Here is a 13,999-nt window from a genome sequence, read left to right as displayed (position 1 = left end):
AACCAATTTCACATGTGTAGTTACTCAGCAAGTACAAAGTTCCTTGCTTGTAAAATTTTAAACTGATTTTTCTAAATTTGGGATCTATGCTAACTAGAAATGCCATGCAATAAATAGAACACTTATAGAAGATATATCCCCATGGAAGTAAAGAAAAAAACAGTATTTTAGGATACTTTGTATCTTAAATCATCTGTATTTCTAGTATGAATTTTAGGTAAGAAATGCCCCCCAAATCCCCAAAGATCTGAAATAGAGTAATTTGAGAAGTTTGTTATTCTGAAACAGTACTTGTTATGTATGGTATGTTCCTTGTCTTCCATTGTGGGGGAAAAAGCTAAATAGGTGATTGAAGATGAACTTAAGTAGAGACTTTTCTTAGATATACTGTCTGCATCTGGTATCTTCAGAGTTTTATTAAATAATAATAGCTACTACTTTTGTATTGCATTTTCTGTGTGCGAGAAACATTTCTAAGTACTTTTTGCATTAATCCCCACAGCAGCCTTATCTATTCAGATAAGGAAATTGAGGCACAGAGAGACCAAGTAACTTATTTAAGATCGCAATGTAAGCTACAAATGTCAAACCTAGGATCTGAACCCAGGGATTCTGGCTTTAGTCCTAACCATTACACCTTACTGCCTCTCTTATTAAATGAGACTATATACTAAATTAATGATGTCAGATAATAAAAGGAATGATATGAAGCTGACAGTTTGTTATATATTTTTAAATCTCCTAGGTGAGTTTAGAGATTTGGATGCTTAGCAAAGTCTGAGACATACTATATCAGAACATAAGTTCTTGAGGACCAAAGGCTTATAGGAGTTTATTAAATGCTGTTGAATGATTGGCTACATCAAGAAAATTTACATGATGTAAAATGTCTTTGAAGAGGTGATCATTATCATTTTATATTATACAGATGTCTTGTTTTTATTGATGTTTTTAAATTTATTATTTTATTTTATTTTTAGCTGCGTTGGGTATTCATTGCTGTGTGTGGGCTTTCTCCGGGTGCTGCAAGCAGGGGCTACTTTTTGTTGTGGTGCGCGGGCTTCTCGTTGTGGTGGCTTTTCTTGTTGCAGAGCACAGGCTCTAGGCACGCGGGCTTCAATAGTTGCAGCACACGGGCCCTAGAGCATGCAGGCTTCAGTAGTTGTGGCGCCTGGGCTCAGTAGTTGCGGCGTGCAGGCTTTAGGGCACACAGGCTTCAGTGGTCGTGGCACACGGGCTCAGTAATTGTGGCTCATGGGCTGTAGAGTGCAGGCTCAGTAGTTGTGGTGCATGGGCTTAAGTTGCTCCGCGGCATGTGGGATCTTCCGGGACCAGGGATCGAACCCATGTCCCCTGCATTGGCAGGCGGATTCTTAACCACTGCACCACCAGGGAAGTCCCTATACAGATGTCTTAATTCCAATTGTAATGCATAATTTTATTTTCAAAAAGCGGTTGCTATTCTGTTGTTTCATATTAGAGAAACTGAAGTTTTAAAAGTTAGTAACAAAATTTATGAGGAAATAATAAATTTTTAATTGGGAATCAATTTGGAGCATAGACTGTAATTTCCCATGAATTTTTTTTTTTTTTGGAGTATGGTTGATTTACTAATCTTGTGTTAGTTTCAGGTGTACAGCAAAGTGATTCAGTTATACATGCACATATATTCTTCTTTTTTAGATTCCTTTGTCATATAGGTTACCACAAAATATTGAGTAGAATCCCCTGTGCTATACAGTAGGCCCTTATTGGTTATCTATCATATATAGTAGTGTGTGTGTGTGTGTGTGTGTGTGTGTGTGTGTGTGTGTTCAACCCAGGCTTCTGATTTATCCCTCCCCACCATGTTTCCCCTTCAGTAACCATATGTTTCTTTCCGATATCTGTAAGTCTGTTTCTGTTTTGTAAATAAGTTCATTTGTTTGTTTCTTTTTTTAAAATTAGATTCCACACAAGTGATATCATTTGGTATTTGTCTTTCTCTGTCTGAGTTACTTCACTTAGTATGAGAATGTCTAGGCCCATCCATGTTGCTGTGAATGGCATTATTTCATTCTTTTTTATGGTTGACTAATATTACTTTGTATATATGTACTACATCTTCTTTATCCATTCCTCTGTCCAAGGACATTTAGGTTGCTTCCATGTCTTGGCTATTGTAAATAGTGCTGCAGTGAACACTGGGGTGCATGCATCCTTTCAGATTATGGTTTTCTCCAGATATATGCCCAGGAGGGGTATTGCTGGATCATATGGTAGTTCTATTTTTAGTTTTTTAAGGAACCTCCATACTGTTCTCCGTAATGGTTGTACCAATTGACAGTCCCACCAACAGTGTAGGAGGATTTCCTTTTCTCCACACCCTCTCCAGCATTTATTGTCTATAGACTTTCTTATTTATGTATTTATTTATTTTGGCCGTTTTGGGTCCTTGTTGCTGCACGTGGGCTTTCTCTAGTTGCGGCAAGCGGGGGCTACTCTTCATTGCAGTGTGTGAGCTTCTCATTGTGGTGGCTTCTCTTGCTGCAGGGCACGGGCTCTAGGCACGTGGGCTTCAGTAGTTGCAGCACACGGGCTCAGTAGTTGTGTCTCATGGGCTGTAGAGCACAGGCTCAGTAGTTGTGGCGCACGGGCTTAGTTGCTCCGTGGCATGTGGGATCTTCCCGGACCAGGGATCAAACCCATGTTCCCTGCACTGGCAGGCGGATTCTCAACTGCTGCGCCACCAGGGAAGCCTCTGTCTATAGATTTTTTGATGATGGCCATTCTGACCAGTGTGAGGTGATGCCTTGCTGTAGTTTTGATTTGCATTTCTCTGATAATTAGTGATGTTAAGCATCTTTTCATGTGCTTTTTGGCCATCTGTATGTTTTCTTTGGAGAAATGTCTATTTAGATCTTCTGCCCATTTTTTTTTTGTTTTTTGATTGGGTTTGTTTTTTTGACACAGATCTGCATGAGCTGTTTGTATATTTTGGAGACTAATCCCTTGTCACTTGCTTAATTTGCAACTGTTTACTCCCATTCTGTGGGCCATCTTTTCATTTTGTTTATGGTTTCCTTTGCTGTGCAGAAGCATTTAAGTTTAATTAAGTCCCATTTGTTTATTTTTATATTCATTACTGTAGGAGGTGGATCACAAAAGATATTGCTGTGATTTATGTCAAAAAGTGTTCTGCCTATGTTTTCCTCTAAGAGTTTTACAGTAACCGGCCTTACTTTTAGCTCTTTGATCCATTTGGAGTTTATTTTTGTGTGTGGTTTTAGAGAGTATTCTAATTCCATTCTTTTACATGTAGCTTTCCAGTTTTCCCAGCACCACTTATTGAAGAGACTGTTTTTTCTCCATTATGTATTCTTGCCCCCTTTGTCATAGATTAAATGACAATGGGTATGTGACTTTATTTCTGGTCTTTCTATCCTGTTCCATTGATCTATATTTCTGCTTTTGCATCATCTGTATCATGATGTTTTGATTGCTGTAGCTTTGTAGTATAGTCTGAAGTCAGGGAGTCTGATTTCTCCAACTCTGTTTTTCTTTCTGAGGATTGCTTTGGCTATTTGAGGTCTTTGTGTTTCCATATAAATTTTAGAATTTTTTTTCTAGTTGTGTGAAAAATGCCATTGGTAATTTGATAGGGATTGCATTGAATCTGTAGATTGCCTTAGATAGTATAGTCATTTTGACAATATTTGGTTTTCCAATACAAGAACATGGTATATCCTTGCATCTGTTGGTGTCATCTCCAATTTCTTTCATCAGCATTTTATAGTTTTCAGAGTAGAAGTCTTTTGTCTCCATAGGTAGGTTTATTCCTCAGTATTTTATTCTTTTTGATGCGATGGTAAATGGGATTATTTCCTTAATTTCTCTTTCTGACCTTTTGTTATTAGTATGTAGGAATACAAGAGATTTTTGTGTATTAATTTTGTATCCTGCAGCTTTACTCAATTTATTGATGAGCTCTAGTAGTTTTCTGGTGGCATCTTTAGGATTTTCTTTGTATAGTACCATGTCATCTGCAAATATTTGACAGTTTTACTTCCAATTTGTATTCCTTTTCTTTCTTTATTTCTTTTATTTCTTTCTGCATGCAAACTTTCTCTAGTTGTGGCGAGCGGGGGCTACTGTTTGTTGCAGTGCACAGACTTCTCATTGCGATGGCTTCTCTTGTTGCGGAGCATGGGCTCTAAGCATGCGGGCTTCAGTAGTTGTGGCTCACAGGCTCTAGAGCGCAGGCTTAGTAGTTATGGCACATGGGCTTAGTTGCTCCAGAGCATGTGGGAGCTTCCTGGACCAGGGCTCGAACCTGTGTCCCCTGCATTGGTGGGCAGATTCTTAACCACTGCAACACCAGGCAAGTCCTCCTTTTATTTCTTTTCCTTCTCTGATTGCCGTGGCAAGGACTTCCAGAACTGTGTTGAATAAAAGTGGTGACAATGGACGTCCTTGCCTTGTTCCTGATCTTAGAGGGAATGCTTTCAGCTTTTCACTGTTGAGAATGATGTTAGCTGTGGGTTTGTCATATATGCCTTTTATTAGGTTGAAGTAAGTTCCCTCTATTCCCACTTTCTGGAGACCTTTTATCATAAATCGGTGTTGAATTTTGTCAGAAGCTTTTTCTATATGTATTGAGATGATCATATGGTTTTTATTCTTCAGTTTGTTAATGTGGTGTATCACACTGATTTGCAGGTTTTGAAGAATCCTTGCATCTCTAGGAGAAATCCTACTTGATCATGGTGTATGATCCTTTTAATGTATTGTTGGATTTGGTTTGCTAGTATTTTGTTGAGTACTTTTACATCTATGTTCATCAGTGATATTGGCCTAAATGACTCTAATTTTCTTTTTTTGTGGTATCTTTGTCTGGTTTTGGTATCATGGTGATGGTGGCCTCATAGAATGGGCCTGGGAGTGTATCTTCCTCTGTGAATTTTTGAAACAGTTTGAGAAGGATAGGTGTTAGCTCTTCTCTAAATGTTTGATAGAATTCACCTGTGAAGCCATCTGGTCCTGGACTTTTGTTTGTTGGGAGTTTTTTAATTACAGTTTCAATTTCAGTACTTGTGATTGGTCTGTTCATATTTTCTATTTCTTCCTAATCTGGTCTTAGCAGCTTGTATCTTTCTAAGGGTTTGTCCATTTTTTCTTGGTTGTCCATTTTATTGGTATATAGTTGTTTGTAGCAGTCTCTTATGATCCTTTGTATTTCTGTGGTGTCCGTTGTAACTTCTCCTTTTTCATTTCTAATTTTATTGATTTGAGTCCTCTCCTTTTTTTTCTTGGTGAGTTGCAGTGAACCTTAAATAGTTTATCACAAAGCTTTACTATCAAGAGAATGTTAAAATATAGGGGAAATATTCTAAACCATATTTTTTTCTGTTTGTGCATTGTTACACCAGATGATTGATTTAACACTGTCTCTGTGTGTGTGTGTGTGTGTGTGTGTGTGTGTGTGTATTTTTATGCACACATGAACTGAATTTTTGAGAGAATTCTGTATCATAGAATGACTTCATCAGATCCTTCAGAGTTTGAAACAGTGGCCTCTGCATAGATTTTGCCAAGTACTATAATAGAACATATATGTGCTTAGATAGGCAAAGGGACTTTTCAGGTCAAAATGGTTTCATTGTTGTTCTGAGTGTTTTAGATGATTTGCTGATGCTTTCGATTGTTTTGCCTCATCATGTTTGTTACCCTATGATCATTTCTCTAATTTTTATACTGTAACTGGAAGGCCAAGAAAATTAAATGAAGGGGACAATCTAAAGGAAATGGTAAGACCCCTCAGTGGGGGGGAAACATATAGGTATGGGGCTTAGTTTAAGGGAACATTGGAAAGAAGCTCTAAGATGTTTCTTTGCATATCAAATTTCTGCTTATTTATAACTTTGCCTCTAACTGCTTGAAATTTTGATTAAGCAACTTTCTCTGTGGAATGTTTGGAAAAAGTCTTTAAATAGAATCATTTGAGTCCTGGAATCAGTTCACATCAGATTTACTTTTAAACAATAATAGCATTCTTGAGGATAGTCATCACACAACTAAAACATTATGGGACACCAAATTACAAGCTTCTGGAATTCCATTTTTAAATATTCTTTTGTTAGCATTCTTTGAAGGAATTTGAATCCATTTGCTTTAAATTCCTTTCCTTTAGTTAGAGAAGGAGGGTGAATTAGACTGATTGTAGCCATGACTCTAAATTTCCTCACTTGAAGGTTTGCATGACCCTTTACAGTTACTGAAAAATATATTTTGTGGTTTGTTTTCTGAAGAATGGAGCACTTAAATGTTGTGTGTGTACTTTGGGAATTTGACAGCAATGTAGTTTGTTGTCACAGCTGCTTTAGCTTTATTACAAGACATTTAAAAATCACATTTGAAAACAACAAAAATATTTGTGTCATTTATTTGTATGTGTGTTTTTTAACAAGTAAAAATATGACCCACGTTGGTAATTCTGTTCCTCACTGCTGTCTACCATTCTTGTGCTCCAAATTCTTGGAGTTTATTCCTTGTACAAACTTAATAATTTCCTGACCATATGCCTTTGCTTTGGCTGTTTCTTCTCTTTGGAATCTCCCTCTTAACCATGGTCAAATCTTACTCGTCTTAAAGGACCACATATATTTAAAAAATTAATTCTCTCTTCATTGTAACTGAAGTAATTTCCTCTGAATTTCCTTTTGTATTGTCTTTTAAATACCTTATACTTTTTATCTTGTATTTATTTATGAATACATTTTATCTCCCCAATAAAACTATGGACTCTATGGGCAAATGACTTGTAATTTTGAGACTATTATGTTTAAATATATAGTACTTAAAATATGGGTATACTTTAGATGTTCAGTAAAAACAAAGAAACAAAAACCTATTGTATAAAGCAAAAGTTGAAAGGTACAGTTCTTGTCAGAGTATTAGTTTTGCTGATCTTCATTGTGCTGATAAGTGAGTAAACCTCTTAATTTCAAAGTGATAAGCAATTACAGATTACTTTCACCTTCAACAGTTTCTGTTCTGTGCTACCCTGTCAAGGAGAGGGTAGGGTCAGTCTGTCGCCTGGGATAAGGAGGAGGAGTGCAGCAAGCTCTTTTCAGGTCTGAGTGGATAGCAATACCAAGAATGGCAGGACAAGACATAGCATTTAGACTTCTGGATGGCATTCATGCTTCTGTGTTAGCTGTGATCCCTAATAATTTATAAATTCAAATGGTAATAGATATACCAGAAATCATAATTCTGTCCCCAAATAAGGATGACAGGAATTAGGCATGAGAGTTAGAATCCCATCCTCCTCTCTTAGGTTCAGCAAGCTGGAAGAAAAGACTGAGAAGGAGCAATTGGTCTTAAAGTTGGAGTACCCCACAGCACTGTCCAATGTCCTTGATTTCTTTTCTATCTTAACTCACTTTTTGGTCATCTCATCCAGTTACAAGGCTTTCAGTACCATCTATTAGACCAGTAACTCCCCAATTCAGGCCTTTCTCCCTAACTTGAGATCCAACTGCATATTTGACACCGCCATTTGAATATCTAACAGATATCTTAAACTTAATAGGTCCCAAAGTACAGTTCTAATTACTACCACTATCTCCCAGCCCCTACCTCAGCAACCTATGCTATTTCTACAGTCTTCTTACTCTCAGTTGATGACACTCCATCCTTCCTGTTCCTGAGACCAAACTCTTGGAGTCATCCTGATTCCCCTCTTTCTCTCACTCCACATCCAGTCTGTCAGGAAATTTTGTTGTCACTACCTCTAGATACACTTGCATTCCAACAGGTTCTCACTACCACTGTGGTTCCAGGCCATCATCATCTCATAACAGATATTAGTGCATTGCCTTCTGAATTGGTCTCCTAGTGTTTGTTCCATTTAGTTACTAATTTGAAAAGAATTGATTATAGACTATTTTATTATGTCCGTGACATGTGAAATCTCAATATTTTGAATAGCATCTTTTGGCAAAGAAAATATTCTTCTGCCTTGTTTGAGTTCTTCTCTGGCTGGATTCTGTGGTATTTGTAAATTTTTTTATTTTATTTTATTTTTATTTTTGGCTGTGTTGGGTCTTCATTGCTGCACGCGGGCTTTCTCTAGTTGTGGCAAGCGGGGGCTGCTCTTCGTTGCGGTGCGTGGGCTTCTCATTGCAGTGGCTTCTCTTGTTGCAGAGCACAGGCTCTAGGTGTATGGGCTTTAGTAGTTGTGGCCCGCAGGCTCTAGAGCACAGGCTCAGTAGTTGTGGCGCATGGGCTTCATTGCTTCGCAGCATGTGGGATATTCCCGGACCAGGGCTCGAACCCGTGTCCCCTGCATTGGCAGGTGGATTCTTAACCACTGCGCCACCAGGGAAGCCCCGATTCTGTGGTATTTGTGCATGAGATACCCAAGAAGAAGCTTTTAAAAGACAGTGCGGGGGAGGATCTTCAAGATGGCGGAGGAGTAAGATGTGGAGATCACCTTCCTCCCCACAAATACATCAAAAATATATCTGCATGTAGAACAACTCCTACAGAACATCTGCTGAATGCTGGCAGAAGACCTCAGACTTCCCAAAAGGCAAGAAAATCCCCACGTACCTGGCTGTGAGGCTGACAGGGTCTTGGTGCTCCGGCTGGGTGTCAGGACTGAGCCTCTGAGGTAGGAGAGCCGAGTTCAGGACGTTGGACTACCAGAGACCTCCAGGCCCCATGTAATGTCAGTTGGTGAGAGCTCTCCCAGAGATCTCCATCTCAACGCTAAGACCCAGCTGCAGTCAATGACCAGCAAGCTCCAGTGCTGGACACCCCATGCCAAACAACTAGCAAGACAGGAACACAACCCCACCCATTAGCAGAGAGGCTGCCTAAAATCATAATAAGGTCACAGACACCCCAAAACACACCACCAGATGTGGTTCTGCCCACCAGAAAGACAGGATCCAGCCTCATCCACCACAACACAGGCACCAGTCCCCTCCACCAGGATGCTTACACAACCCACTGAACCAACCTCACCCACTGGAGGAAGACACCAAAAACAACAGGAACTACAAACCTGCAGCCTGCGAAAAGGAGAACCCAAACACAGTAAGTTAAGCAAAATGAGAAGACAGAGAAATACACAGTAGATGAAGGAGCAAGGTAAAAACCCACCAGACCAAACTAATGAAGAGGAAATAGGCAGTCTACCTGAAAAAGAATTCAGAGTAATGGTAGTAAAGATGATCCAAAATCTTAGAAATGGAATGCAGAAAATACAAGAAAGGTTTAACAAGGACCTAGAAGAGCTAAAGAGCAAACAGACAATGATGAACAACACAATAAATGAAATTAAAAATTCTCTAGAAGGAATCAGTAACAGAATAACTGAGGCAGAAGAATGGATAAGTGAGCTTGAAGATAAAACAGTGGAAATAACTACTGCAGAGCAGAATAAAGAAAGAAGAATGAAAAGAATTGAGGGCAGTCTCAGAGACCTCTGGGGCAGCAGTAAACGCACCAACGTTCGAATTATTGGGGTCCCAGAAGAAGAAGAGAAAAAGAAAGGGACTGAGAAAATATTTGAAGAGATTATAGTTGAAAACTTCCCTAATATGGGAAAGGAGATAGTAAATCAAGTCCAGGACGCACAGAGAGTCCCATACAGGATAAATCCAAGGAGAAGCACGCCAAGACACATATTAATCAAACTATCAAAAATTAAATACAAAGAAAAAATATTAAAAGCAGCAAGGGAAAAGCAACAATAACATACAAGGGAATCCCCATAAGTTTAACAGCTGATCTTTCTGCAGAAACTCTGCAAGCCAGAAGGGACTGGCAGGACATATTTAAAGTGATGAAAGGGAAAGACCTACAACCAAGATTACTCTACCCAGCAAGGATCTCATTCAGATTTGACAGAGAAATTAAAACCTTTACAGACAAGCAAAATCTAAGAGAATTCAGCACCACCAAGCCAGCTTTACAACAAATGTTAAAGGAACTTCTCTAGGCAGGAAACACAAGAGAAGGAAAAGACCTACAAAAACAATCCTGAAACAATTAAGAAAATGGTAATAGGAGCATACATATTGATAATTACCTTAAATGTAAATGGATTAAATGCTCCAACCAAATGATATAGACTGGCTGAATGGATACAAACACAAGACCCATGTATATGGTGTCTACAAGAGACCCACTTGAGACCTAGGGACACATACCATATGAAAGTGAGGGAATTGAAAAAGATATTCCATGCAAATGGAAATCAAAAGAAAGCTGGAGTAGCAATTCTCATATCAGACAAAATAGATTTTAAAATAAAGACTATTACAAGAGACAAAGAAGGACACTACATAATGATCAAGGGATCAATCCAAGAAGATACAACAATTGTAAATATTTATGCATTCAACACAGGAGCACCTCAAAACATAAGGCAAATGCTAACAGCCATAAAAGGGGAAATCGACAGTAACACAATCATAGTAGGGGACTTTAACACCCCACTTTCACCAGTGGACAGATCATCCAAAATGAAAATAAATAAGGAAATACAAGCTTTAAATGACACATTAAACAAGATGGACTTAATGGATATTTATAGGACATTCCATCCAAAAACAACAGAATATACTTTTTTCTCAAGTGCTTATGACACATTCTCCAGGATAGATCATATCTTGGGTCACAAATCAAGCCTTGGTAAATTTTAAAAAATTGAAATCGTACCATGTATCTTTTCTGACCACAGCGCTATGAGAGTAGATATCAATTACAGGAAAAAAAGTAAAAACTACAAACACATGGAGGCTAAACAATACACTACTCAGTAACCAAGAGATCACTGAAGAAATCAAAGAGGAAATTAAAAAATACCTAGAAACAAATGACAATGAAAACACAATGACCCAAACCTAGAGGGAAGTTTATAGCAATAAAATCCTACCTCAAGAAACAAGAAAAATCTCAAGTAAAAGACAGTGTGTAAAGTGGCTGTGAAAGGCAATAGTATACCTAAGCTTAACAGCTATGATGATTCATTGAAACATATTTTGCCATGAGAATTCTGAGTCATGTTCTTAGCAACCTGATGTGTGGTTGAGTAGGAATGTGAGGACCACTAGTCTGTAACTCGGCCTCAGGGCCACATAAGATATGCTGACTGATTAAAGATGCATTCAAACACATTTTTCTTCCTTGACACAGTTGTTAAAGACATGTTTCAAATTCATAATACAGGAGGACGTACAGTTGGCTTTTTACTCTTCAAAGGAGAAATGAATTTTAATAGTTTACTTTTTTTTCAGTGTAAGTCAAATTCTGATTATCAGAATCTTTACCATAGTTAGAGGTTAAAAAGTCAGAAAGGGGGCTTCCCTGGTGGCGCAGTGGTTGAGAGTCCGCCTGCTGATGCAGGGGACACGGGTTCGTGCCCCGGTCGGGGAAGATCCCACGTGCCGCGGAGCGGCTTGTCCCGTGAGCCATGGCCGCTGAGCCTGCACGTCCGGAGCCTGTGCTCCACAATGGCAGAGGCCACAACAGTGAGAGCCCCGCGTACCGCAAAAAAAAAAAAAAAAAAAGTCAGAAAGGATGGATGATTCACTTCTAATGAAAGTTGTTTTTAGGAAAGCATAGATACTGTATGTTTGATAAACTATTCTATAGACTTCTGTCAGTTTCTTACGATTTGACTTAGAGAGCAGTGTAACATATTCAGATTGAATAAGCATGGCATTGGTGGGCAACGGCCTTCTGTGACCTTCCTATAGAGATTTCTTGCGTCTGTAACTCAGTTTTATTTAACATTTACCTTCAAACCTATTTAATTTCCTTTTGAAATGGGAGGTCAAATAATATTCCTTCTAATAAGTCTGTATTGTTGAGCCCAATGTATAGCTTTACTTTTAGAGGAGGCCTGCTGAAATCTAAGGACTTTTTTTTTAATACTCTTAAACTGAGCTCTTAGGCACCCATAAAGACAAACATCAAAACACAGCAAAATTAGAGCCCACATTGATCACATTTGGTAGCACAGAGCTGCCTGAAATTCTACTGAAATAATGAATAAATGCATACAAGACTATATATATCTTGATGCAAAAAGGAGACTTTCGGGCTTCCCTGGTGGCGCAGTGGTTGAGAGTCTCCCTGTGAATGCAGGGGACACGGGTTCGAGCCCTGGTCTGGGAGGATCCCACATGCCGCAGAGCAACTAGGCCCATGAGCCACAACTACTGAGCCTGCGCGTCTGGAGCCTGTGCTCCGCAGAAGAGAGGCCGCGATAGTGAGAGGCCTGCGCACCACGATGAAGAGTGGCCCCCGCTTGCCACAACTAGAGAAAGCCCTCACACAGAAACGAAGACCCAACACAGCAAAAATAAATTAATTAATTAACAAACTCCTACCCCCAACATCTTCTTTAAAAAAAATAAAGGAGACTTTCATTGTAGTTGGAAACTAATTCTAAATCTGATGAATTTTCAAAGGAATTATTTTCTATCAGTTTCAGAACACTGTAGTCTAAATCAGAGAATGTTAACCTGGGGTCCATAAACAGCCTCTAAGGATATCCATGAACACCTATATATATATATATATATATATATATATTTGTTTATTTATTTATTTATGGCTGCCTTGGGTCTTCGTTGTTGGCACGCGGGCTTTCTCTAGTTGCGGCGAGTGGGGGCTACTCTTCGTTGCAGTGCACGGGCTTCTCATTGCAGTGGCTTCTACTGTTGTGGAGCATGGGCTCTGGGCACACGGGCTCAGTAGTTGTGGCTTGAAGGCCCTAGAGTGCAGGCTCAGTAGTTGTGGCTTAGTTGCTCCATGGTATGTGGGATATTCCCGGATCAGGGCTCGAACCCATGTCCCCTGATTGGCAGGCAGATTCTTTACCACTGCACCACCAGGGAAGTCCCCAAACACCTTTTGTTTACAGGGTTTTATATTTATGGGCAGTTTTCTTGAAATGGTCTCTCAACCATAGTTTTTACCAAATCCTCAAAGGAATCCATGAACCACCCTCCACCCAACAAAATGTAAGAACTGTTGATTCTTATTCATATCTCTTTATCACTGTGATAAGTATTTGAACCAAGTATAGTCTCATGACTGACAATGAAAGTTCTCTATTTCTAGTTTCTAAGATCTGCCATCTAGTCTAAGTTTGAAAGACTAAGCCAAATCAAGGCATTGTTGTTAATAATGCTAGCAGTATTAGGTGTATGAAACCCACTCTCATTTTGTAGCATGTTGATTTGGTGTATGTAACTGCACATATATATGAATATGCTGGGGTATTCATTTATGTGATCTGTGATCCCTTAATTTTAAGCATTTATCTTTCTTTTTTCTTTTCATTCTGTATGGTTACAAACCAGTAAGCATAGCTGATCCTGCTGCCCTTGGCTTCATCATTTCTCCATGGTCTCTGCTATTACTGCCATCTGGTAGCGTGTCATTTACAGATGAAAATATTTCCAGTCAGGATCTTCGAGCATTCACTGCACCAGAGGTTCTTCAAAATCAATCACTAACTTCTCTCTCCGATGTTGAAAAGGTAACATTAAGTCTTTTTTGCTTTATTTTGTTTTTTGTTTTGGTGGGGGTAGGAAAAGTAGACACTGGGCTACCTTCAACCCTCTGAAAAACATCCATTGAATTTAAAATGATCATGTAATCACTTATGTGTGGAATCTAAAAAGTACAACAAATTAGTGAATATAACAAAAAAGAATCAAACTCACAGATATAGAGAACAAATTGGTAGTTACCAGTGGGGAGAGGGAAAGGGAGAGGGGAGTAAGAGGTGCAAACTATTAGGTATAAAATAGGCTACAACATGAGGAATATAGCCAAATATTTTATAATAACTATAAATGGAGCCTAACCTTTGAAAATTGTGAATCACTGTATTGTACATCTGTAACTTATGTAATATTGTACAGTAATTATACTTCAATTAAAAAATAAAATGATCATGTATTCCAAGAAGTTCATATTTAAAAATTCA

At 38.7% G+C, this 13,999-nt stretch overlaps 1 protein-coding gene across 15 annotated transcripts in view; it reads left to right on the top strand.

The window, feature by feature from the left end:
• PTPN13 (protein tyrosine phosphatase non-receptor type 13) overlaps positions 1-13,999 on the top strand; it is a 233,184-nt gene that overhangs the window by 67,959 nt on the left and 151,226 nt on the right. For all 15 annotated transcript variants that reach the window (XR_009540261.1, XM_060147860.1, XM_060147865.1 and 12 more), the window contains one exon: positions 13,368-13,546. Coding sequence is in view for 14 of the 15 variants with exons in the window: in XM_060147860.1 (XP_060003843.1) it covers positions 13,368-13,546 (179 nt within the window). In the remaining variant the exon portion in view is untranslated. The remainder of the gene's footprint in view (positions 1-13,367; positions 13,547-13,999) is intronic.

The sequence above is a fragment of the Lagenorhynchus albirostris genome, chromosome 4 (genome assembly GCF_949774975.1).
Source record: "Lagenorhynchus albirostris chromosome 4, mLagAlb1.1, whole genome shotgun sequence".
NCBI classification, from domain to species: domain Eukaryota; kingdom Metazoa; phylum Chordata; class Mammalia; order Artiodactyla; family Delphinidae; genus Lagenorhynchus; species Lagenorhynchus albirostris.
The sequence above is the reverse complement of the archived record's forward strand: the minus strand, read 5'-3'. Positions and strand labels throughout refer to the sequence as shown.